General features: G+C 57.0%; 1 protein-coding gene across 5 annotated transcripts in view; it reads left to right on the forward strand.

Annotated features, from left to right (window-relative positions):
* The window catches only part of ABLIM2 (actin binding LIM protein family member 2), a 151,236-nt gene that overhangs the window by 25,682 nt on the left and 100,974 nt on the right, over positions 1 to 24,580 (forward strand). For all 5 annotated transcript variants that reach the window (XM_032633652.1, XM_032633647.1, XM_032633649.1 and 2 more), the window contains exons 2-3: positions 14,999 to 15,142; positions 23,484 to 23,667. In XM_032633652.1, coding sequence (XP_032489543.1) covers positions 14,999 to 15,142; positions 23,484 to 23,667 — 328 coding nt within the window. The remainder of the gene's footprint in view (positions 1 to 14,998; positions 15,143 to 23,483; positions 23,668 to 24,580) is intronic.

Below are 24,580 nucleotides of genomic sequence, written 5' to 3' on the forward strand. Positions count from 1 at the left end.
GGGGAGCAGGTCCTTCCGAGGGTCCTTGTGACTGTCCAGTGCCGTGCTGTTTCCAGAGCCGAAGCAGCGCCTGCCCAGTGGATGGATGGTACCCACAGCTCCTCCTGCTACAATTCTTTCAGACGCCTGGGCAAACCCTCAGCCTCCCTCGTTCTCAGGGTGACACCCATGCTTTGCGTTGGACTGTCCGTTGCCCTGGCCCCTGCCCACCTCCCACCCCAGCTCCGTGTAGCCGAGGGCGCCCGTCCTCCCGGGAATGTGGACTGGCCTCGCCCCCTTTCCAACCTCGCACAGGCCGTTCCCTCTGTCTGGCTCACCCTTCCAGCTGTTGAGCAACTAGCCGCCCCTTGGCCTCTGAATCTCCCGGGGTTCTCTCCTCCAAGGGATCCCCTCGACCCTCCGGGAGCTCGCTCTGTGTTACCCTCGATCGGGCACTGGTCACCCACCATGCTGCCCCTCGTTCCCCGTCTGACTCTCAGGTTGGGAAAGTAAGGACATGACAGTTCCTGTCTCAGGTGTGGTGCAGGGTATGGGGCTTGCTGAGTGGGGACTGCTGTCATTGTCACCGACACTGTTGTCGTTTCTGCCCTGTGCTGGGCACGGGCCACAGGGCGTAGATAGCTGCAGAATAAACGATTGGAGAAACTCTTCTCACTTATAAGCACGAGAGGCTGCCATTCTCTGCCTGGGATACATCATCTGTACCCACTTGCGGGACCCGTGGGCCTGGCGGTGATGCTCTGCAGCCCTGGGGTTTGCTGCAGGGGTACTGGTTACCATGCCCCGTCCGCTGGGTGGAGAGCTTCAGGCTAGTGTGAGTAATGAAAGTCAGATCAGGCCAGGAAAGTCCCCGCTGGCTGCCAGCACCTGCTCCGACCCTTCAGAGCCGACGGGATGAGGCATTTTCTGCTGGGTGCTGGTGGAGGGGTGACGCGGGTGCAGGCAGAGTGGTGGGAAATGTGACTCGGGCTTGAGGGCGTGGCCCCGGAGCCTCTCAGCTGTGGGGTCCTGGCCCGGGTTCACTAGGCTCGGTTTGCACCCATCACGTGCATGATTAGCCAGGATAATGCCTGCGGGTTCTATACTGCGGCGTGCTGGGGGCAAGGCGGTGCTTCCTGCTTACGTAGCTGACAGGTCACATCGCATTTCTGCCCCAGGAGATCTTAAAGCCGACTCTAGCAGAGGGGCACCAAGGAGAACGGGGGTCACCTAAGGGACCAGGCTGTCAGCCAGACCCGGGCAGGACCCCAGTGCTGCCTTCCATGCCCAGCGGCCTCCCGTTGATCTCCCAAGTGTCCCAAGCCTCAGTTTCCCCTCTGGCACGCTGGGGCCGTGGAGTGGGTTAAGTAGGTCGGCCCCAAACTCATGTCCACCTGGAATAGGGTCCACCTGTGACCTTATTTGGACTAGAGTCTTTGCAGATGGAATTAACATAAGGATGGAGATGAGGTCATCCTGGAAGAGGGTGGGCTCTAAATCCAGTGACTGGTGTCTTTATAAGAGACAGAAAAGGACACACAGAGACGTACAGAGAGACGTCCATGTGAGGACAGAGGCGGAGATGGCAGTGATGTGGACACAAGCCCCCAGAAACTGGCCGATATAGGGCAGCTTCCTCCCCCAGAGCCTTTGAGAGAGCGTGGCCCTGCCTACGCCCTGGTTTCGGGCTTCTGGGCTTCAGGCTTCCGGGCTGGGAGAGAATAAATGTCTGCTGGTGAAGCCCCCAGCTTGTGGGGCTTTGTCGCTTTGTCAGGCAGCCCCAGGACACGGGTACTGGCTGGGAGGGGCTGGGAGGGCTTGTGGGCTGCACCTGGCACACGGGACAGTAGATGGTCCTGGCCCTCCCCCAGTCCCTCCCCCACTGCCTTTGCAAAGTCCCTTTCCCGGACGCCTGGGAACAGGTGCATTCTGGAGCCGGGTGGGAGTCTATTTCGGTGTGCTGGGAAGGGCTTGGCCCGTCCCTCCTCGGGCATGAGGGTGGGCAGCTGCCACGTGACCCTCTGGCATGTCCCTCTGGAGCCATGTTGGCCTCAGAGGCTCGAGCCCTCGCCCAGCTGCCACCGGCAGCCTCCAGGGTCCTGGCCCTTCGGGTGGAGGCCACAGTCCATGGGGATGCCCGGAGGAGGGACAGGTAAGGCCCACACTGCCCTGTCCACTGGGACCATCAGCCCAAGAGGATGGCTTCTTTTCTAACTAGAAGTCTCCAGTCCCCCAGATAAGCTCGGGGTCCAACACGAGGGGGGCAGCGTGAGCTCTGCCTCTGTTTATAAAGGCACAGAGGACCGGCGCTCACGCACGCCGACTGTATGCCCGGCCCCGGGGACTCTCTTGTGAACTCCTGATGACAGCCCTGTGCAGTGACCCGTTTTACAGATGAGCAAGCTGAGACTGGGGGAAGGGGAGGGTCTGGTCCAGCGTTGCACCGTGGTGAGTGTTGCAGTTGGATCCTATAGTCTGGCCGAGTCCCTGGGCCCTCGGCCTCTGCGCCTTCCCGCCTTCCCTTTCTTTCCTTTAAGGCGGTTCTTGGTTCTCGACCAAGGGTGGCTTTGCTCCCCGGGTGGACTTTGGCAACATCTGGAGACACTTCTGATGGTCACAGCTTGGCGGGGGTAGGGGTGCCACAGGCACTTGGGGGATGGAGGCCACGGACGCCGCTCACCACCTGGCAGTGCACAGGGCGGCCCCACAGAAGAGGGGTCCAGCCCAAAATGTTAGTTGGGCCGAGGCTGAGAAACCAGCCTTAAGGAATATCGTAAAAGACTTCAGTCCTTCCGGTGCTGACGCAAAGAACAGGGCCCACCAGGCTAGTTGGACGGAAACAATAAGTAACTTGTAATCCACTCAAACCCCACCTGTTGACAGGTGAGAAAGCTCTGGGGCAGGGTCGGGGTGGGAGAGTGAGATGGCGGAGGGGAGGGGGAGGGACAGGGAAAGGAGCTTGGACCCCCAGAAGCAGAGAGGTGGGTGGAGCCTCCGTGAGCCCAAGGTGTGCAGGGGCTCCAGCCGGGGTCCAGCCTCCAGGCTGAAATGCTCCCTGGTCCTCAAGCCTCCGTCTGGGCACGAGGCTCGGTGCCCAGTGGACCCCTCCTCTCTGGGCAGCCACAGCAGAGCCTTGCCTCACTGGCCTCCTCCTTTCTGGCTGTGGAGTCTGTCCAGAGGCAGGATCCGGGACCCCTCGTCCATATGTCCCCGTCAGCATCCCACACGCTGAGAGACTCAGGAGATTTTTATTGAAGGAGGCAGCTCTGGGGTGGGGCAGCAGCAGTGGCTTTGAAGCCAGACCAGTGAAGCTTCCAGCCCTGCCTCTGGCCTGACCTCACTGTGGCCCTGATCAGGGTGCTTCCCCGCTCCGGGGGGGCTCAAGGACCCCCTCTGTAAAATGGAGGTGATTACATTCCTCCCTCCCAGGGTGCTGTGGACCAGCATCGCAGCCCCTCCATCTTTGTCCCCCCAAAGCGTGTAGCTGTGGGTGGCCCCTGGCCCGGCCAGGCTCAGCCCCCCGTGGAGGTCTCACTCCAGGACTTAGAGCACCAGTTGGCTTGGGGTCAGGTAACATCCCCCAACCTGCTCAGTGTACTGGATTGTTCTGAAAATAGCGGCAGATTCCAGGAGCTGAGACATGTGACAATGTTCATTTCTCAAATGGAATTTCCATGCGGTGGTTGGGCAGGTCTCCCCGCTCAGCTGAAAACGCAATGCCCTTCACTCCCTGCTGTGCTTTTGCCAGATGATGGGCAAAGGGCAAAACAATATAATATTAAAAATTGCACAAACCCGGTGAAATACGCACTGTTGTTCCCGATTCACCGATGAAGAAATGGCATCTTGTGATAAAAATAGCAGTAAGGGAAATGTGATTCTCTTTATGTAAGATTATAATAAGAGCTAAAAGTAAAAAAAAAAAAAAAAACTATAAAACTTTTAGAAGAAAATGTAAGGATAAGCCTTTGTGATCTCGGATCGGGCAGTGGTTTCTTAGAAATGACACTACGTACACAAACAACAAAAGAAAACATAGATGAATTGGATTTCGTCAAAATTAAGCACCCTTGTGCGGTAAAGAACGTTATGAGGAGGATGAAAACACAACTCACAGAATAGGAGACAATATTTGCCAATCATATGTCGGATGGGAGGCTTGTATCTAGAATATGTAAACAACCCTTATGACTCAGTCAGAAAAGAACCAAATTCAATGGACAGACAAAGGATCCGAACAGACATTTTTCCAAAGAAGATATTCAAATAGTGAAGAAGCACATGAAAGTATGTTCAACATCATTAGTCACCGGGAAGTGCGGATCCAAAACCACAGTGAGACAGACTTCACGCCCACCAGGGTGACTGTGATGAAAAGGACCAACGGTAACCGATACTGGCAAAGGCGTGGAGAAGCTGCTGGTGGGAAGGTGAAAGGGTTCAGCCCCTCAGGAAAATAGGCTGGCACTTCCTCAAGTGGTTAAACAGTTACCGAATGACCCAGCAAGAAAGGGAAACGTGTCCACACAAAAGCGACGGTGCGTGACGCTCAGAGCGGCTTACCTGGAACAGCCCCAGAGCAGACACAGCCCCCAAATCAGCGACTCACGTAGTGGAGAGTTACTTGGACATGAAGAGGAATGAAGCACTGACACCTGCTGCAACGGGGGTGGACCTTGAAAGCGTTATTATGTATATATATCTGTAGGATACGGGCTCCCACGCCGCGGTGTCTCACGGCACACAGCCTGGAGAGTAAGGGTCCCTGGCGGGATTAGCTCAGCCCTCACAGACCCTCTCGGTGGGAGTTGACAGCTGGGGCTTGGGATCCTGCAGGCCTGGGTTCCAGTCCCAGCTGTGCTGTGTGCCCGTTTCCAGCTTTGTGACCCGGATCATGGGTGGGAATCGCCCAGCGCAGTGCCTGGCCCTTAGTCTGGGCACAAGAGCTGAAAGACAATAGGTATTGTCACTCAGACTATGAATTTTCACCCCCGCAGGGCCCTGTACTGTGCTCCGACTCACCGCATGCATTCCCTGTTTCCCATTAGGTTTAAGGAACCTTTACGGGGCATCTTCTGTGTGCTGGGCCTGAGGCATACATTGTTGGTCCAGTGGTGGCCGCCCTGGCTCACGGCAAGGTGACACCAGGGACACGCACTGGCCTGGGAGCCCAGAGACCCGAGCCCCGGTCCTGGCCTGGCCTCAGACTTGCCATCTGTGGCTCTCCCTGTGTGTGGGGAGAGGGGATGGGCCCAGGTGCCCACTAAGCCCTGACCTTCCGGAATGCTGCCCGTGAGATCCTCAGACACCTCTCCGGTCAGGAAGGGCTGCTCTTCCGGCGATGAAATAACACCCTCCAGGGAAGTGGGTGGCCAGGGCACCTGGACCAGCTGCTAGAAGCTTCAAGAGTCTGTGCGTTGCTAGAAACTCAAGCTGAAGGTGACTGGGCGCCCCTGTGGGCAGCCTGAGCTTCCAGGGGGCTGTTCGCTGCCGTGTTCTCCCAGCTTCTGCCTCTGGAAGACCCCCCCCACCAATCCAGCACACACCACCCCTGCCAAGCCCCTGCCACGTGCCAGCCTCCAGAAGCCCAGCCTGGGGCAGCGTCACTGGCCCACTCTACAGAGGAAGACAGGCTCAGACTGGAAGCGGGGAGCCGGCACATCCCAGGCCCTGCTCCAGCTCTTTCTCCCCACAGGGCTGGTTTCCTGGGGCCACCGTAACAAATAATAGACTTTATTCTTGGACAGTTCTGGAGGCCAAAAGTCCGAGATCAAGGTGTTCCCAGCGTGGCTTCCTTGGCTTGCAGATGGCCGTCCTTCCCCCTGTGCTTCACACCATCTTCCCTCTGTGCGTCTCTGTGCCCTAGTTCCCCGTTCATAAGGCCACAGTCGTATTGCATCCAGACCCACCCAAATGGCCTCACTTTAACTCAGTCACCTCTCTCCAAATCAGGTCACATTCCGAGGTGCTGAGGGCTAGGACTCCAGCACGTGAGTTTGGGGGACATAGTTCAATCCATCACAGATGAGTGCCTTTCTGTGGCCTCGTAGGAGCTCCCCCAACGTTTTCCAGCTAACACACTCTAAGAGTGAGGGAGACAGGGCGGCTCGCTGGTTTTCCTTTTCCTGCCACCCCTCCTCTACCGCCCGACCCCCAGCCCCAGCCCGGAGTAAGGCTCATTTCAGGCTCAGTGGGGCTGCTTGTGACCCCATGGCCATCACTATATGGCTGAGAGTGACTTTGTCCGAAGGCTCCCCTGCTTCAGGACAGGCAGAGTCCTGCGGCTTCAGGGTCTCTACCGCACCTCACGGGGCCCCCCGGGGGTCTGAGCGGAGTTGGCTGGAATCTAGAAGCCAAACTCTTCTCGCTCAGCTAGAAATCCCTTCTGACTCTTCGGCCTCCCGGGGTCAGTGGAATTTAACCTCGTGAATGTCCCCCCACCTCTCGGTCATGGGGGGTCTTGGGACCCTGACCTGCCAGAAAAGGACCCAAGCATCAGTACCGCCACTGTGGGCATGGAGACCCTGGATTCATTACCCCAACTGAGACACGTTGGATAGAATAATTGTGCTGGGACAGCAAGCAGCGCCCAGGATGGTCCAGGGGAACTGGGTCGGTATAGGTCTTTAGGGGGACCCGGCAAGCAGACAGGAGCCTCCAGGGGTGTCTCCACCTGGGGAGCCCAGACTACCTTCTGCGAGTCAGAGGCTTACTCACCATTGTGGAGAGGTGACCTGACTTGTCCAAGGTTGCACAGTCCGTGACCCAGGGGGACGATGAGCAAGTCCCCTCACCTGCTGTGCCTCGGTTTTCACACCTGTAAAATGGGTACATGTTCTTACAGGATCGCTGTGCTATGGGAGACGCTCAGCACACAGTGGATCGGTACAGAAGAGGCCCTGGATGGGGGCCTTGAAGATTGAGCTGGGTTTTCACAGGCAGCGATGGGCAGACACAGCACCCCCAGGAGGGCATGGTGGGAGCCAAGGCTGGTGCTGGGACCCCTGAGGACAGCTTTGGGAGAGAGTCTGTCTGACCCCCACTCCATCACAGAGCTGTGGCTGCCCTGTACAGATGATAGGCGAGGCCCAGGGGTGAATGGCCGCCCAGAGCCCTTGGCCCACAGCTGGTCTCCCATTGCCCTCACTGGTTGGACCTTCAAAGCCTCCTGGGAAATCCACGGTGGCTCCTCTTCCTGGTCACTGTGGGGTTATCATGTCTGGCTATGGGGGTCCCCGCATGAAGCAGGAATCTGGGGTTTTCCCCGCAGTGACTCCACCTGAGCTCTGCCCTTGGTCACCGGGGGCCAGGACAGCTGACCTGCAGTCTAACCTGGCATCTCCCCGGGCTAAGCAGCTGGGCCCCAGGCGCCTGGAGGATTTAAGCGAGATAGCCTCATGGGAACTGGCTAGGACAGCTCTGGTTGAATTTGGAGCAGGCAGGACCAGTTTCTGGAACCAGACCCAGAAGGTAATAAACTTGTCCCAGTGCAAAGAGAGCTCAGAGCTGTCTTCGCTGGATGGAGGACAGATGAATGACGTGCCTGAAGAGTCAGAGAGGTCTGGCAGTGCAGGGACAGCCTGAGACCCTCACAGCCAGCTGGCTGGGTCCAGGCCACTGATGGCCTTGGTGAGAACAGGTGGGAACAGAGAGCCGCGTACTGGCTCCTGGTTATAATTAGCAGTCAGCCCTTAAGGAGGCTAAGATGGAAGTGATGACGTGTGATTTGGCTTGATTTTCCAACACATAACGCTTGGGAGGGCGGGAAGTGAGCTCCCGGCCTATTCCTGAACCTATAGAGGACATCCTGAGGGCAGGGGAGACAGAACCCCTAAGGCCTTTGTGTCATTAACTCCATGTTTAGAAAACCAGTCTAAAGAAACCCCTGTGCTGGAGGGCGTGCTAGCTGCAAGGATGCTTGTGGCCACGTGGTATGTGAGAGCCGTCTCCCAGCCAGGCCTGGCTGAGTGCGTCTTGCTCTGTCTGCACTGGTACCCAGTCCTAGGGAGCCGCACTTCTCAGACCTGGCCCCTGGCCCTGGGGGACTTCAGGCCAGAGAGGCAGATGGCCAGTCGGCAAGGGCCATCCAAATTGGTCAGTATTGTGGTGGAGATGAGCACAGTGATGTGTGCTTGCTGCTGTCCCAGAAGGCACCTGTGCATCTTGTGTCACCTCCTCCTGGAAGCCCTCCCTGACTACACACAGGTTCACCTCCCCACCGCCCTGTGCCTCCCGCCATAGTTCTCTGCTCATTGTCACGGTTAGAAAGAAAGACCTGAGGGGAGGCGGGAACGGTGAGCCTGGGAGCCGCTCTAGGCAGATGGGACTCTCAGGAGAGGGTGTGATGCATGGTCTTCCAAAGCTTTCAACAGTAGAACAGAGTCATACAATGTGGAAACCCCAAGCCAGCTGTTTGCATAATACAGGGAGCAGGGTGGAGAGCTCTACAAAAGCTCCGCGGCTGATGGAGCGTGGGTTCCAGTTAAATCCCCAAGGATGCAGGGAGCTCTACCTCCTGATATCAAGGTGGATTTGCCTCAAGAGCAAACCCTGGAAAACAAGCTGAACGTGGGCTGTTGGTCTTTGGCCAACCCAGCAGTGCCTGCTCAGGGGTCCAGCATTAACTGGGCCCTTCGAGAAGGGACAGGACCAAATGCAGAGCCTTTGAGGGAGAGTGGAGATAAACAGTTGAAAAAGTCCCCAAGGACCACAGAACGACGTGTGCTGTGCTGTCTGGGAGGTGAGACATGAGATGAATCGCTGGAAGAAGAGGGGCACCTGCCCCCTCCATGCCCCACTCCCTGGGCCCGGTATGTCCCCTCTCCTGCCGCTTGCCTACACCCGTGCCTGGCCAGTTTGCATACCCGCCTCCCCGGATGCCCACCAGCTCCTCTGTTCCTGTTTGGTGAACAGGTGAGCCCATGATTTGGGACTTGCAGACCAGCAGGTGGCAGAGGGGATGGTGGCATCAGACACCAGAGGGGAGACCCCAGCTGAGTCCCTAATCCAGCCCTGTGGCTTTGGGAAAATCCCCGTGCATCTCTGAGACACCGTGTCCTCATCTGTGAAATGGGGGTGATAGGCCATTCCTGTGGGGTGTGGTATGGACCAAATGATGGCCAGGGCTGGGTCTGTTTTGTTCCAGTGGAATCCGGGCACGTAGTAGGTCTCAGACATTTGTTGGGTGAATGAATGAACAGCAAACAAGAAGAAGCAGAGCTTTATTGTTTGGTGTTTGGAGCTGAACGCACTTTGGCCGAGCACCCTGCAGTTTTGCCGTCAGAATGAGGTCGAGGTGACCTGCGGTTTCCGTGGTTAGGGCACCGGGAAGGGTCAGGGTAGACGCTCCTTGGCACCGTGAAGGGTCAGGGTAGATGCTCCTTGCCAGGAGAAGGCAGGGCCCGCCGTGCTCCCTGCACAAGCGAGGATCCCGTGGAGGAGAGATGGTGGACACCTGTTCAGGTGGCATCACAGCTGGCTCCCAGGTCCCATGACAGGAGCACATGGCACGTTTGCTTGTGTGTCTTCACTGATGCCAGCTTGGTGAGTTACTATGAACAAAGTGGGAAACCGCACCCAGGTGGGTCTGTGCGAATGGAGTGGAGGGGAGAATGGAGTGTTTGGTGGGTAACCCGGCCAGAGGCGAGCTCCCCCAGCTCGCTGGGCAGAGGGTGTTGAGGCCCCATCTATCAAAGTAAAGAAACCTACAAGCCCCCTGACGCTCTTGCCCAGTGTCCTGGGGGTCTGCCCACCAGGATGGACATGGAGCTGAGAACTTGACCTTGGCAGTGATGCCTGTGGGGCTCAGCCACCATGCCTGCTTCCCAAGGCAAGCACCAGCGAGGCCCAGTGCTGGATTTGGGTGGATCCCATTTGGAACATCAGGACTGGCCCCAGCTGGGCCAAGCGCAGGGGAGCAGAGGTCAGTGTCGAGAAGCCCCCACTGATCCAGAGATCGCCATCAGACCCTCTCTGGAGGGAGCAACTGTGTCACCTGCACCCCCTCACAGTCCTTCCCTCCTGTGCCTGCCTTACCCAGCAGGCGCCCAGGTGGTCGCTGGCCTCATGTGTGTTCTCATCTGACCCAGACAAGGGTCCCACGTTTAGGAATACATACCCCCATTTTATAGAAGGGAAGACTGAGGCTCTGTATGGTCATGTTGGCCTGCCCAGGGTGACAGCCAGGGAGGAGGGCAGCTGGGGTCAGTGCAGGCTGCCCCCGCTTCCTGCTCATCCACCCAGCCGCGGACCGAGGCCAAAGACAAACCTAGGACAAGCTGCCGAGGAGGCTGCTGAGGGAGCAAAGGTGTGGCCCCCTCCCGACAGCCTCTGCCCCTCCCCACCCCCGAGTCACGGGTCTGCCTCTGAGACCCGGAAGGACGAAGCCAGCAGCTGTTGGTCCCCACACCTGTCAGGCCTTGTACCAGAAGCTTTCTCCACTTCACTGGGTTCTTCATGACGCCTCCTGAGACCAGGCTCCAAATTAGTCGTGAACACAGAGGCTTCTCAGAGCTCAGTCAGCTCTCAAGGTCACACAGCTGCCCCTGGATGGTGGGTGGGTTCCAAACCCGGCCCTGCCGGCCGCCGTCCTGGTTCCTCCAGGCCTCGTGTACCTGGGGGCAGGTCAGGACTGTACCCGGAGGGATTATAGAGGCGGGATCACAGCGACTGCCAGGGCAGACCCGAGGAAGCCACGTCCCTCCACTGTGAACGTGAGCTCTGTGTTCATGTTACCGGTAATCGTTCTTTTCTTCCCAGCAAGGCTCCCCAGGCTGGGATTTCACTATCCCGGGGGGATTAAGTAGTCACGGCCCCAGGTGATTGATCCTTTACCACTCGACTTTATGTTTTACGTTATTATTATCATCGCAGTCAGAGACTTGTTAAATGAAATGTTACAGCCGATCCAGAAATCGTAGAGAAATGAGCCTGCTGCCTTCAGGGTTAGGTCTGGAGTGTGGTAGTTCGTGTCTCTCTCCGTTTCTCTCTCTCTTTTAAGTTTTTTCTTTTTAATAGACTTTATTTCTTAGAGCAGTTTTCAGTTTATAGAAAAATTGAACAGAAAGTAAGGAGTTCCCATATACACCCCACCCCAAATCCCCAGTTTCCCCTGTTAGCATCTGCTGTTGTGTTGTAATGTTTGTGTGTGCTCCATTTGTTACAACGGATGAACCAGTTTTGATATATTATTATTAACTAGCGTGCACGGTTTACGTCAGGGGTCGCTCTTGGTGTTGAGTGTTCTCTGGGTTTGGACCAGCGTGTAACGACGTGTATTCACCCCTGTGTACCACCTTATCCCTGTACTTATCCCTCCCTCCCCACCCCTCACAACCAACCATCTTTTACGGTCTCTGTGGTTTTGCCTTTTTTGATGACGTCATAGGGTTGGAGTCACGCAGTGTGCGGCCTTTTCAGACTGGCTTCTGTCACTTAGCAGCATGCATCTGAGGTGCCTTCCGATGGCTTCATAGCTCACGTCTTGATAGTTCTTGATGTAATGTGGTCTGGCCAGAACTGTCGCATCCCTGTCTAGGGGCCCACTCCTGTCCTGTCCTGGCACGTGAGGGTCCCGATCCCTCCTTGTTGCAGTCATGTACCAGCTGGGCCGCCGCTCCTTGGCCCCAGTCCACTCGCCGGGCGGCAGCAGCAGTGACCACAGCACTTGCTCTGACGGCTGCTGTGAGCACCAGTCCCCTTTGCAAAGCACCCAATCGGGCAGCTGCAGGAGGTTCGAGGAGTAAGTCCATCCTGAGGGGTAATAAGGCCCACACCTCAAATCCACAGGATTCTCAGGCTGTGATCCCAGGGCCAAGGGGGCAGATGCGGGTTGGAGGGAACACCTGCGCGGGTGGTACCTGCACAGACAGGCCCCCTCTGTGCAGTGTCTACTTCCCACCACCAGGGGGCAGCACCCTGCTCTCTCGCCCTGCCACCAGAGGCCCCAGCAGGTTGTGGAGGTCGCGCCAGGCGGGCAGAGTTGGTGCTTCCATAAAAACGATCCTCTTAAAGCAGCTTTCACCCCAAATCAAACAGCATTTCCAGTAACCAGGAAACTGGTGATGTCAGGCTGTGTATCCTTGAAAATGACAATGGCTATTGTGTATTGAGCATTTATGGTCCGCCGGACCCTGGGCTGCTTGCTGGACAAACATTTCTTTCCACGGTCCTAGCATCCCCTGGGGCAGATGCTGTGAGCAGAGAGCGGATGGCAGATGGACAGACGGTTGGGAGTTCCAGGTTACTGCATGTAGGAGGTGAAGCTGGGCTGCACCCGGCCATCTGCGCCCAGGGCTCTGACACCGATCCCCCACCACCACCACGCGGGTGGTGGGTAGACCTTGCCTGGCTATCCATGGAGACATGAGGCACATGGTCCTTTGTATGCGTAATGGATGAAAAGATAATAGTGTTGAAGATCTTTGCGGCCACGCCCTCAAATCCTGATTTAGCCTCAGTGTGGACAGGGTGACTCAGGGCCCCATCAGCCCCATGTGAGCCCTGGGGCTGCCCTTGCACAGCCATGAGCCGGCTCCACCTGAGGTTTCAAACTTCAAGTCCAATGGCTCGTTCCGCACAGGGAGTCCTAAATTCCAGCCCGGGACATCCTTGCTCTCTGCCCCCTTTTACCAATTTTACTAAGTACTGGATGAGGCAGTTTCTGTGATCATCGTATGTTGACGCTTGAACCAGAGTGGAAATGTCAGCACAGCTCCAGGACGGCAGACAGAGCTCTGGGGCCCTCTCTGGGCTCTGCACGGTCCAGTCTGCCGTCTGGTCCTGACGCCCTTGGAAACGCAGGCAGGCCTTGGCCCTGGGCCTGGGGTACTAAGGGCGACACCAAATGATTCTTTTTTGCCCATCGTCTCCTTTTTGGCACCTGTGTCTCCAGGCTGTGTGGCTTTTGTCCCCAGACAGCTGACACCTGCTACCCTTGGGGTCTTCAGAGCCTCCTCCTGGAAGGCCTGATGTCCCCAGCGTGGCCCAGGTCTTCCTCCACGGTCAAACTCCCCACCGCGGATGGGACCCAGAGGAGGGAGCCCTGTGCTGCAGAAGCGGGGCTCCCGGGACGGGACGGGGTCTGGTGGGCCTGGGGGGCAGGCTGGAAACTGGATGGAGAAATGTCCTCCTCTGTCTGACAGCCACCTCCTCCATTTTTACAAGAATGAGGAGACCTTCTGGGGCTGATACTCAATCAGTGCTGGTGTTCAGCGATTTTGTAAATGTGTGTGTGTGCATGTCTGTCTCTCTGTGTGTGTCTGTGTGTGTATCTGTATGTCTGTGTATGTGTGTATGTCTGTCTGTGTGGGTGCATATGTATAGTTGTGTCTGTGTATGTATGTGTTTGTGTGTGTGTATGTATGTGTATCTGTGTGTATACGTGTGTGTGTCTCGTGTGTATCTGTGTGTGTACGTGTATGTATGTCTATGTGTATGTGTGTCTGTGTGTCTCTTTGTGTATGTGTATGTATGTATGTGTGTCTCCGTGTGTATGTGTGTCTCTGTGTGTATGTACGTGTATATCTGTGTGTCTCTGCGTGTGTATTGTGTGTGTATGAATGCGCTTAACTCTCCAATGAAGTGTGGTGTATCTGGGGCATCCCAGGTGGCGGGTGTCTTCTGGGCCCGCATCACCTCCCCTGGGCCCCCCTGTGGCTCCAGCGGTGTACAGGTGGGTGGTGCACCTGGGCCTGCGGACTCCCTGCCTCAGGTGCCCGCGGCTCCCTGGCTCTTTCAGCCTCTGCAGAAACCTCAGAACTCATTCAGCCCAGGAAAGGGAGACAGGCGTTCCAGCTTTGGGGCAACCCTCACCGGGGCAACGGGAGCAGGACCCGTGCCCCGGCCCCCTTCCTTCTGAGGGACACCCTGGAGGGGCTCCAAGGGGGTGTCCAGCTCAAAGCATGCCATCACTGCCCCCACTCCTTCCTGCCACCCGGGGTCCCCTAGGTGCACCACCTGCACCCCGCCCTTGCCTCAGCCTCAGGTCAGTGACCCCAGACCAAGAAGGGAGCGTGGGACTGGAAGATGTGGATCTAAGCGGAGACCCGCGCTTGTGAAAGGCAAAGGCTGTTTGCTCAGAGCTGGCTGGGCGGGGGGTCAGCCTTCGTCACGTGCCTGGCGGAGACCCAGAGGCAGGCAGAGGAGTGGGCAAGCTTCCCAGTGGAGAAAAGGGGGCTCAGGGGCCTCTGATGGGGGCTGGGGGGCTGCTACAAGGGGTGTCCCAGGTGACCGGCCAGAGGCAGGCTGCGCCTTCTTGGGCTGGTCCTGAGTGGGGGGTGGATCGGGCTGCTGGGGCCCCGTCGTGGGCTGTGCTCTCTGCCTGCGGCTCTACTGCCTCCTTGTGCTGGGACAGAGCTGGTCCCCAGCCCCTAGGCATCCCCCTACCACAGCTCTGCCGCTTGGCTTGCAGCTGGTACTCACCTGGCTGCCGCCACTCCTGGGCTGGAGCTCCCCGAGCACAGACCCGCCATGGGCCCCAGCGTCCCGCACGCCGGCCTCCGCGGGCACCTTTGCAGGATGTGGGTGACGGCCCTGCCCAGACCCCAGGAGCCCTACAGTCGGGCCCTTTGACCATCCACCTGACCTGTCCCTCTGGGGGTCTCCAGTGCCTCCTCAGCCATCCTAGGTCATGGCTGGCTCTAAGGGGGACAGTGACAATATTCAGGTCCCTGTCCCCAGGGCACAGAGGGGATTCAAAGCGAGCTCACAGGAGGATGTGGTTATTGCACTCTCAGGAGAGAGGACCTGGGTCCCTGGCTGCAGAAGGACTGGCCAGCTCACCAGACCCCTGAGGGCCACGGTCATGCCAGGTCAAGGCCACAGGGGGATTGGCTGCCCTTTGGGAGGTGGGGGACAGGACCGCTGTCGGGGTCTCACATTACCTGACCTCCGCTGGTCCCCCGAAGCCCTGCGGGTTGTGCTGGGAGATGCGTTGGGCCCCGAGTCCTCGCACGGTCGCTGGTTTGCTCACCGGTGCCCGGCGTGTCCCACTTTCTAACACAGCGCCTTTTCCCCACAGTGTCGGAGCCCCAGGCTGCCCGCAGTGCCCCGGAGAAGCCGACCAGCACGACGATCCTGTGTAACACCTGCGGGAACGTGTGCAGAGGGGAGGTGCTACGGGTGCAGAGCAAGTACTTCCACATCCAGTGCTTCGTCTGCAAAGGTGAGCGCCGACCCGTGTCCGCGATGGGGCCAGGCGCAGCCCTGCCGTGTGGCCGAGCCCGCCTCCCAGCTGCCACGCTGGGCCCCAGAAGCTCGTTAGATCTGGGATGCTGAAAAAACCGATCCCAAACCTTCATACAACAGCGTGATCTTTTCAGCGTGGCCCGTGTCCCCTATGGGGGTGACGGGGGCATCTGCCCAAGGGGGAAGGTCAGAGGACGAGGTCCAGGTCCCGGGCAGTGTCCTCGGATGGCCGTAGCCATGTCCGTGATCCACTGGCCGGAGCAAAGTGGCCACTTGGGCCCCGTAGCCACACGGTAAATGGCCGTCACTGGTGGCGTGAACTCAGCACTGCAGGGTACGCAGGACCTAAGCTGGGCCGCGAACCTCGGGCGCCCCTGCAGCCTCCCAGAGCGGGACTGGGAACGTTACTGTTCACTCCAAATGAACACGGCTTTTTCTCTGATTATGAAAAATGACATGAATATCACTAAATTCAGATAATACCAAAAAGATAAGAAGAAAGTAAAAGAAATCACGTGAAATCCCTCTATCTGAGCCAGGCTTTGCTCAGAGCATCCTTCCAGCCTAACCTTTCTCCCTACGCTCAAGTTACTCCATATTCTGTCCTGCACAATGGGGTTTCGTGTATTTGCATTTAGTTTCCTGAGAATAAATGGAAAGTAGCATTTTGGGGAAGGGATGGGCAGATCAAACCAATTTGACACAGTGTCCAAACCCAAAGAATTGGGAGTTTTAAAGAAAGGATTATTTTAATGGCCCTGCAAACCCCTCCTTACCTCTGGACAGCAAGCGGTGTCATCACAGCCTGCTTTCCTGCGGGTTTGAAACGATGTCCAGAGATGCACAGACATTCGCATGTGGGCCTCGACGGGCCGCGGGGGCAGTGAGCCCCTGGGCTTTATGGGCAAAGATGGGAAATACGCCACGTGTAAGATAATCCAGCGATGTGGCTTTTATCAGCACCACGGGGCCCGTTAACTGCCTGAGTCCCCTCAGCCCACCATGGTCTCAGGAGGCCCTATTGTGCACCAGGCCCGGCTTTGGAAAGCGCTAAGTAGGAAGGCGTGAGATTTAGCTTTGACAGGTGAGGTCTGGTGAGGAGATCAATCTACCAGCTCGCCGGGAATAGTGGTGGGTGTTAGTGGTAGAAGCCGAGTGCTGGGAAGGTGGCCCACCGGGAGGGATCTGGGAACTTCCAGAGAAGGCTTCACGGAGGAGGTGGCGTTTCGGCTCTAAGTTCAGCCAAAGGAAGAAGAGGAGATCTGGGCCGTCGGAGGCGGCCAGGCCTGTGCCCGCGGTGTGGGGCGCAGTGTGGAAGGTGCAGCGGGGCCGAAGGAGGGGGACTGAACCTCAGGGGCTGCCAGGGAGCCTGCTGGTCCTGCCGAGGAGGCTTTCACCTTCTCTCACCCTTCTCTCACCTCTGCTGAGCGCTTCCTGTGAGCTCAGTGCTTTCCGTGTGTTTTCTTCCAAAGTCCTCCAGTATTAGGGGGGCTGAGGCGTTGTCTCCACTTAAAGATCAGGAAGCAAGGGTGACGTGTGACTCGCCTGGTTGACACCTGTGGGAGCAGCTGGCGAGAGTCGGGGGAGCCCTTCCCACGAGCCTCAGCTCTGCCCCAGACCCGGCGTGGAGGGAGGGGGTGCAGGGCCCCCAGCAGGGTCTGCATCCCAGTGAGGAGGGGGCGGACACGCATCCGCCCACCCACAGATTCATTCTGTGCCAGGTGTCGTGTCAGCCTGCAGGCATAGCGGGGCCCCTGCCCTCAGTAGGTGGCATGTCTGCTTCACCTGCTGAGGGGTGACAGGGAGCATCTGAGATTTCCTGCAAGCTTTTGAGAAGTTGTGTTTTGTGAAGCTTGAGGATTGCATAGTCTTAGATTGATCTTTTATCCAGGCTCTCATGAAAATGCAAAGTCTGTGAATCATTGAGGGTGCTCTTGGATGAATAAAAAAGAAGACCCAACTTATAGTGTCTTAAGTTACATGGATATGGATCATCTTAACAGGAATTCTGGAGGTAGCCTCCTCACCCCCAGAGATGGTTAATTTAACAGCTCAAAAAAGTCATCAAAGACTAGGTTCTTTTTCCACTCCCCACCCCCAACTCCCCCCCCCCCCCATCTTAAACATGTCAGCAGTAACTCTCCTCATGGTCTCGAGATGGCTGCTGTAGCTCCAAACATCACATCCTCACAGGTTGACACTCAGCCCTGGGGAAGAAGTTGGGCAGGGGTGTGCACAGGCAAAGGGGCCCTCCCCCTGCATGATTACTTCGATTGGGTAATCAGGGTAATCTCCCTTCGATCAGGGAGGAGAACCTTTTCCCTGGAAGCCCACACAGGCTTCCTGTATGACTCGCTGGCTAGAACTAGGTCACACATCCACTCCACCAGCAAAGAGTAATGGGAGGATGGGGACTGACTGACTCCAGCCATGTTCATCCCTGGGTGGGTGTGTTGCCAGGCCAACCGAAGGAGGGTCTGTTAGCCCAGAAGACAATTGTGTCTAATTCTGATCCGGGAGATCCCGATGTGTTGGGTTCCTGCCACCCAGGGACTGGCTTGATGTGCCTTGGTTTACATCTCAAAATCTGAAAGTTAAACCTGAAAATCTGTGAAAGAAATCACATAATTCTCCAGACCGTCTTGGCTGCCTCAGGCTTGGGCTTTGATGCCAGAAGGTCTGGGTTCAATTCCCACCTCTTCCACTCCCAGCTCATGTGGGTCTTAGACATGTTTCTTAGCCTCAGTTTCCAGTCAACAACCCGATTGGGCACATACTCCGTGCTGGGCAGTGTTCTGGGTGCTTGGGATGCATCCATGAACAAAACAGACATCCTTGTCCTTGCGGAGATCACATTCTAGGGCAGGGAGACAGACAATAAGCACTAGATAGAATAAACAAGCAAATTTCATCCTACGCTGAAAGTGAAGTGCTAGGAAGGGGAAGACAAAGAGCAAGATAAAGACGGGGCTGGGAGTGCCGGGGAGTTACTATTTTAAATTGGGTAATCAGGGCAGGCTTCGTGGAGGAGGTGACCTTTGCTTGAAGACTTGAAGGAGGTGAGGGAAGAGCACTGCAGCCAGAGGGAACAGCCAGTGCAGTGACACTGAAGCAGGGAAGTGTGCCTGGCAGGTTCCAGGACAGCACGAGGCCTGTGTGTCTGGAGTAGCATGAAGAGGGGGAGTGGGGGAAGGCTGGGGGGAAGGGGGTCCTCGTGAGGACCTGGGCTCCGACACCGCGAGAGAAAAAACACAGGAGGATCCTGTCCATTTTAGTTTCATGGACCACTGGGTGCTGTGCTGATGAGGGGAGGCCAGGGCAGGGTGGGGAGAAGGGCCTGGGCCCCAGCCTGAGACCACGGCAGCTTGGACGAGAGTGTGAGGGGGCGTCTGCTTCTGGATTGTCTTGAAATCCAGCCAGCTCTAGTTTCACAATACAAAATGGGAATCTGTGTAAGATAGAAACATAGCAAACATGCAGCACATAGCACATCCTCAAGAAAAAATGAAATCTGTTACCATTGCTACAACTGAAATTTGCACAGGAAAACAAATCTGGTTCTCTTGACCTTTTATGTGTAGTGGAGTTCTGCGCTTTTAGAACTTTTGTGGCGGGGGGCCGCACCACGCAGCATACAGGATCTTAGTTCCCCAGGCAGGGATTGAACCGGCGCCCCCTGCCAGAAGGTCTGGGTTCTGGAAGCGCAGAGTCTTAACCACTCGACCGCCAGGAAAGTCCCTAGAACATTTGTTTTCAACCAGGATCTTTTGTAACCCTGCTCGTGGTGCCTTGGAAACAAGGGCCCCGACTCTGAAATGATGAAAAGATGAGGCCACAACCATGTGTGACCTCAGGAAAGCAGGCGTTTTCTGATCTGTGTGGCAGCAGGACTGAGAGCGCTCATGACTGCAGAATGAGCCAAGGAAACAGGAGGGAGGGAAGCCTGTGTGTGTGTGTGTGTGTGTGTGTGTGTGTGTGTGTGTGTGTGTGTGTGTTGGGGGAAGAGGCCACCAGCTCTGCCTGTAACTTGGTAACAGCAGGTGGGGTTGTCCACAAGGACACAACCCCATGGGGACCATGAAGAGACACACCCAGAGCTGGTCTTAGCGACTGGGGGTGACAAGGGAATCGGGCAAAGGGATTGCGTTCCAGGGACGCTTATGAGAACAGGCCCACATGGCAGAATTGTGGAAAGTCACGGCAGGAAGCCATCTCCGGTGACGTGAGCCTGTTATTTCCAGATGGAGTATCTGAGGCAGAGGTTAGGTCAGGACCTGGGCTGGCAGGGACCACGGTGCCCTGAGCCAGCTCCCTCCAACTCACATGAACGCCCTGGGGTTCTCGGGCTGCTTTGTGTTTTAACATCAATCACTCTCTCCTCTTCCCAGACACCAGGACAAGAGCATCCCTGAGCTGACCACCCCAGGGGAATTGCCGTCCGTATTTGGGTAGAGAGCCTTCCAATCTTCTCCTTTGTAAGAGTCTTTTCAATCTGAAGTCCTGTCGTATATTTACTTCTGTGTCCCGATTTATCCTCTTTAAGGGACTGTGTAAGCCCTTTCCCCATCATACATCCTTCAACATCAATTTCAGTATATACCCAGATTCCTTCAGATGCCCGGCCTGCAGCAGACTTAGCCATTCCTCAGCTCTTAAACGTTTACATGGATTCCAGCCCGGCATTGGGCTAGTCAGTTTCCTATGCCTCATCCCATGAGTGATCAGTATGGTTAACCCTTTGTTACAGATGAGGACTCTGAGATTCAGAGAGGTTAAGTAACTTGCCCCAGGTCACACAGCCAGGAAGCAGCAGGAGGAAGCATTCATGCCCAGGCTGCCTGTCTCTAAAGCCCAGCGTTTATTTACTACATTGTACTGCAGTGATGCTGTAGCCAACACCATGCAAGAAAGCTTCCGTGGACGTTCATGGTCAGTTCCTTGGGACGGAGTCCCAGAGAGAGACGACTGGGTCAAAGGGTAGGAGCGGTTTTCACATTCCTTTGAGTCGATGCCAAAGGGTATTCCAGAAAGTGGTACAGATTGTCTTCCCACCATGGCCCGCCCCCTCCCGACCGTTTCTCAGAAGTGACCACAGTGACCGCCAAAGATAGGGGGCGGGCTGCTCCGGGTCACCCACAGCTGCTTGGTGCCCTTCACTGGGTCTCAGCTACTTGGATAGACAGATGGAATGTGAGGAGAATATATTGTCTTGATGAGGACGTTCAAAATTATTAACGAATTTGGACTCTTGATTTTCAGCAGGCAGAGGTCTGGGTTTACTGTCTGGCCCCAACCTTAGTGGACCCAGGCAGCTACAATCCGGTCAGTAGCAGAGATGACTGGGGCCGGGCAGGGAGGACGTAGCATTGGCCGGGCCCAGCTCTCGGGGCAGGAAAGCTGCTTTAATTCAGTCTCCTGGTGCCTCCGTGATGTAGATGCAGGTTATAGTGGGGCACTAGATCCCTCTTCACATTTTTCTCCTTCGAAGAACAGCCAATACGGTCATATCTTTAGGAAGATTAGAAAATGAGCCCTGGAGCTCGCACGCCACTAGAGAGAAGCCTGTGCACCTCAACGAAGATCCTGTGTGCCGCAACTAAGACCCGACACAGCCAAAAATAAATAAAATAAATAAACAATAAATCTTTAAAAAAAGAAAAGAAAAAAAATGAGCCTAGTACCGGAGCCAAGGGTGTCCGTGAACCAGCCCATCACTCAAGGGCTGAATTGTTACACGCAGCGTTTACTGAAAAAGACACTAATTCTCCTAGAGAGGCCTCAGGGAGCCTGTTCTTCCCGAGTCGGGGTACATCTGCTTGGCCTACGCTGTGGTGGAAGATTTTCTTTTTTTAAATAAATGTATTTATTTTGGCTGTGTTGGGCCTTTGTTGCTGCACGCAGGCTTTCTTCAGTTGCGGTGAGCGGGGCCTACTCTTCGTTGCGGTGCACGGGCTTCTCATTGCGGTGGCTTCTCTTGTTGTGGAGCCCGGGCTCTAGGCGCACGGGCTTCAGTAGCTGTGGCTCACGGGATCTAGAGCGCAGGCTCAGTATTTGTGGTGCATGGGCTTCAGTAGTTGTAGCACGCGGGCTTCAGAAGTTGTGGCTTGCGGGCTCTAGAGCGCAGGCTCAGTAGTTGTGGCGCACGGGCTTAGTTGCTCCGCGGCACGTGGGATCTTCCCGGACCAGGGCTCGAACCCGTGTCCCCTGCATTGGCAGGCGGATTCTCAACCACTGCGCCACCAGGGAAGCCCTGTGGTGCAAGATTGAACAAAGGGTTTTCACTCTCGGGCTGGGTGAGAGGATTTAGAGCTGGGCACCGGCCTCGGGTCTCCTGGGGTGAGTGACGTCAGTAAAACGATGGCCTGAATGGTGGCCCCACACGACTTGGGGCTTATGTCACGCTAGCATAGGATGCGCCTTTGTGCTGCCCTTCTCACCTCTGAGTAAGCCCAGATGAGGACTTGGGGGCCCAGAGAGATCAGGGATTTGCCCAGGGGCACACAGCATAGTGCGCGAGTGGAGCCTGCATCCCCCGGGCAGCCCTGGAGTCTGGGCTTTCAGCTGCTCAGCTTTATGTCCAAAGAACCAACAGCTCCTTGGCGATGTGGAAGGAAGGATTTCCAGCCACTCTGGTGGCTGTAACCGGGCAACAGCACGGGCAGCCCTGTGGCCCAGGTGAGGGGACGGAGACACCCGGGAGAGGCCCGCCACCTCGCCCTGTGTAGGGGTGGGAGCTGAGCTGAGTGGGTCCCACCTGGCAGAGCCACCCGGAGCCCCCAGGTCCTGGGTCGTGTGCACTGACCGGTGCATAAGCTGAAAGGGCACTGCTGACCAGACCAAGCAGACCTGACCCCCGGGCACCCCAAGACCCTTGGAGATTCAGACTCCCACACTTGCTCTTCCCAAACTGACCAGCCTGAGAAGCCACCTGCAGTGGAGGAAGGCTGCTCGGCTGCCCTTGCCTTCCAATCCCCCAGGGCACCAAACAAGGTGGAGTTTAAAAGTCGGGGCTCCCTTGATCAGACACCAGGAGCTCCCCTCGACCACCACCATCCGTGCCGTCAAGGGCTGCACTGTGAAAAGCTTGTCCTCTATCCACGTAATAATAATTTACCAAAATTTACAACATACGTATTGTTTTGATAGCTTTATACTAGTAGCAGTCATAACAACACTACCCAGTATAAGCTATTAAATATTTAGAGCCTTGTGGCCATAAGAAATTCCTAATAAATCAATTTCCATGTAGATGGAGGGATTTTTGTTGCAGAGAGCCATAGGCGCCTTCCACCTCTAAAACACGTCACATGTGCACGCAGTTCTGTGGGGGAAAGAGATGGCAATAGGCTTTCCTAGCAAACGAGGAGCAAGGTGAAATGCCTGCTTTTACTCAGAGCCTGTCTCTGGGTTTTGTAAACAGAGGTCAGTGGTCTTGCTTCGGCATCTACGATCTACTAGTTAAATTTAAAGATGCCAATCCTCACAGTTCACCAGAAACTACAGCCTCTGCAATCAGTTAAAGTTTTGGTGAAAATTTTTAGGCGTTGATTCAAAGATGGGCTACATGGTATTCCAAGGCTCTGGCTAGGGGGCTGCAACCCACAAAGACCCCGCCCTGACGGGCTGGCAGGCTGGGTCTCCGCAGGGAGGGCGCAAAGGCTGCTCCCTCTGGAGCCAAGCCCGGTTCCCATGTGCCCTGGGGCCTGTCCTGAGGGCAGGCACTCCATCCTCCGCCTGGCAACGTCCCCCTGGTCCTCCCTGGGGCAGGAGGTATATTAGGGGTCAGTGTGAGTGTGCCCGGCCTCTCTCCCTTTTGCAGGGGGTCTGGCCTCGTCCATGTTGGGGGAGACGGGTGGAGGGGGGTCAGGAAGCCTCACTGTGGTCAGAGGATCCTCCCACCCAGAACAGGGCCTAGCACGCGGTAGGTGCTCAGGTGTGAACCGCCTCCCCATCTGTTGTTTTCCTGCTGGGAACAGCCCACCTGGAGGAGCGGGGGTTGGGGGGGGCTCCTGGGGCATCAGCACTGCATCCCTGGTGGGCTCAGGAGGCGAGGAGGCGCTGGGCTGGCCCCTCAGCACAGTCTGCTTCTCATCCCGGGTCCGTGCCCCTTTCTAGAAGCTTCCACGAGAAAAGCCACTCGTCTCCAGGCTGAGGGGCCGGAGCTGGAGTCTGTGCTTAGGGCCTGGCCCCCCGAGGGTTCAGCGAGCCACCCTGAGTTCGCACCGAAGCCTGTGTGTAGTGAGGGATACGCCTGGGGCCTGTCGGGACTGGGGAGCTGGTGGTCACCTGCTACCTCGGCCCCTCCCGTGTGTCCCCAGAATGCGGCTGTGACCTGGCCGAGGGCGGCTTCTTCGTGCGGCAGGGCGAGTACATCTGCACCCAGGACTACCAGAGACTGTACGGGACCCGCTGCTTCAGCTGCGATCGGTTCATCGAGGGCGAGGTGGTGTCGGCGCTGGGCAAGACCTACCACCCAAACTGCTTCGTGTGTGCCGTCTGCCGGTGAGTGTGGGACCTGCAAGCGCTCCTCCCCAGCCCTCCCTCCTCCCGACCCCTCCCCCTCCCTCCTCCCGACCCCTCCCTCCCTCCTCTGTCCCTCCCCCTCCCTCCTCCCCTCCCCCTCCCTCCTCCCCTCCCCTTCCCTCCTCCCCTCCCCCTCCCTCCTCTCTCCCTCCTTCCTCCCTCCTCCCCCTCCCTCCTCCCTCCTCCCCTCCCTCCTCCCTCCTCCCCCTCCCTCCTCCCTCCCTCCTCCCTCCCTCCCTCCTCCCCCTCCCTCCTCCCTCTCCCTCTTCCCTCCCTCCTCCCTCCTCCCTCCCTCCCTCCTCCCCCTCCCTCCTCCCTCCCTCCATCCTCCCTCCCTCCCTCCTTCCCTCCCTCCCATTGTCTCATATGGCTGGGAGGGAGGCAGGACCCAGCCAAAGGATGGCAGGTGGACCCTGGCCCTGCTCTGAAGCACACCTTCATCCAGCCGCACACCTTGCAGGCCCCCACCCCTTGCCCGCAGCGCAGGACCAAGCCCTCTTTCTGGGATGCAGAGGCCCGTGGGTTCTGAGACTGCCAGCACGAGGTCTCTGATGGCTTCTGGGGAGGTGCTCTCCCCCCGTCTGTGCCTTCTCGGCCCCCCCCAACCAACCCCTCTCCTGTCTGCAGCCTCCACCTTGTCTCCTCTCACGTTGGTGCCTGCAGTGTCCACGCTTTGGCCTCTCCGTGCCCACCCACTGTCGCTCCCCTCTCCTTCACCGTCCTTGCACATCCCACCTGCACACCCTGCCTCTCTGTACCCAAGTCCCTGATCTGTAGGTGGCACTGGCGCCCAACCCACCAGGCACACGGGCCCCAAGCATGGGTGTCTTCCCAGGTTCCCCCCATGAACTTCTGAAATCGGCCCAGCCACTGCCTTACTCAGACCCAGAAC

Source organism: Phocoena sinus, chromosome 5 (assembly GCF_008692025.1).
Source record: "Phocoena sinus isolate mPhoSin1 chromosome 5, mPhoSin1.pri, whole genome shotgun sequence".
NCBI classification, from domain to species: domain Eukaryota; kingdom Metazoa; phylum Chordata; class Mammalia; order Artiodactyla; family Phocoenidae; genus Phocoena; species Phocoena sinus.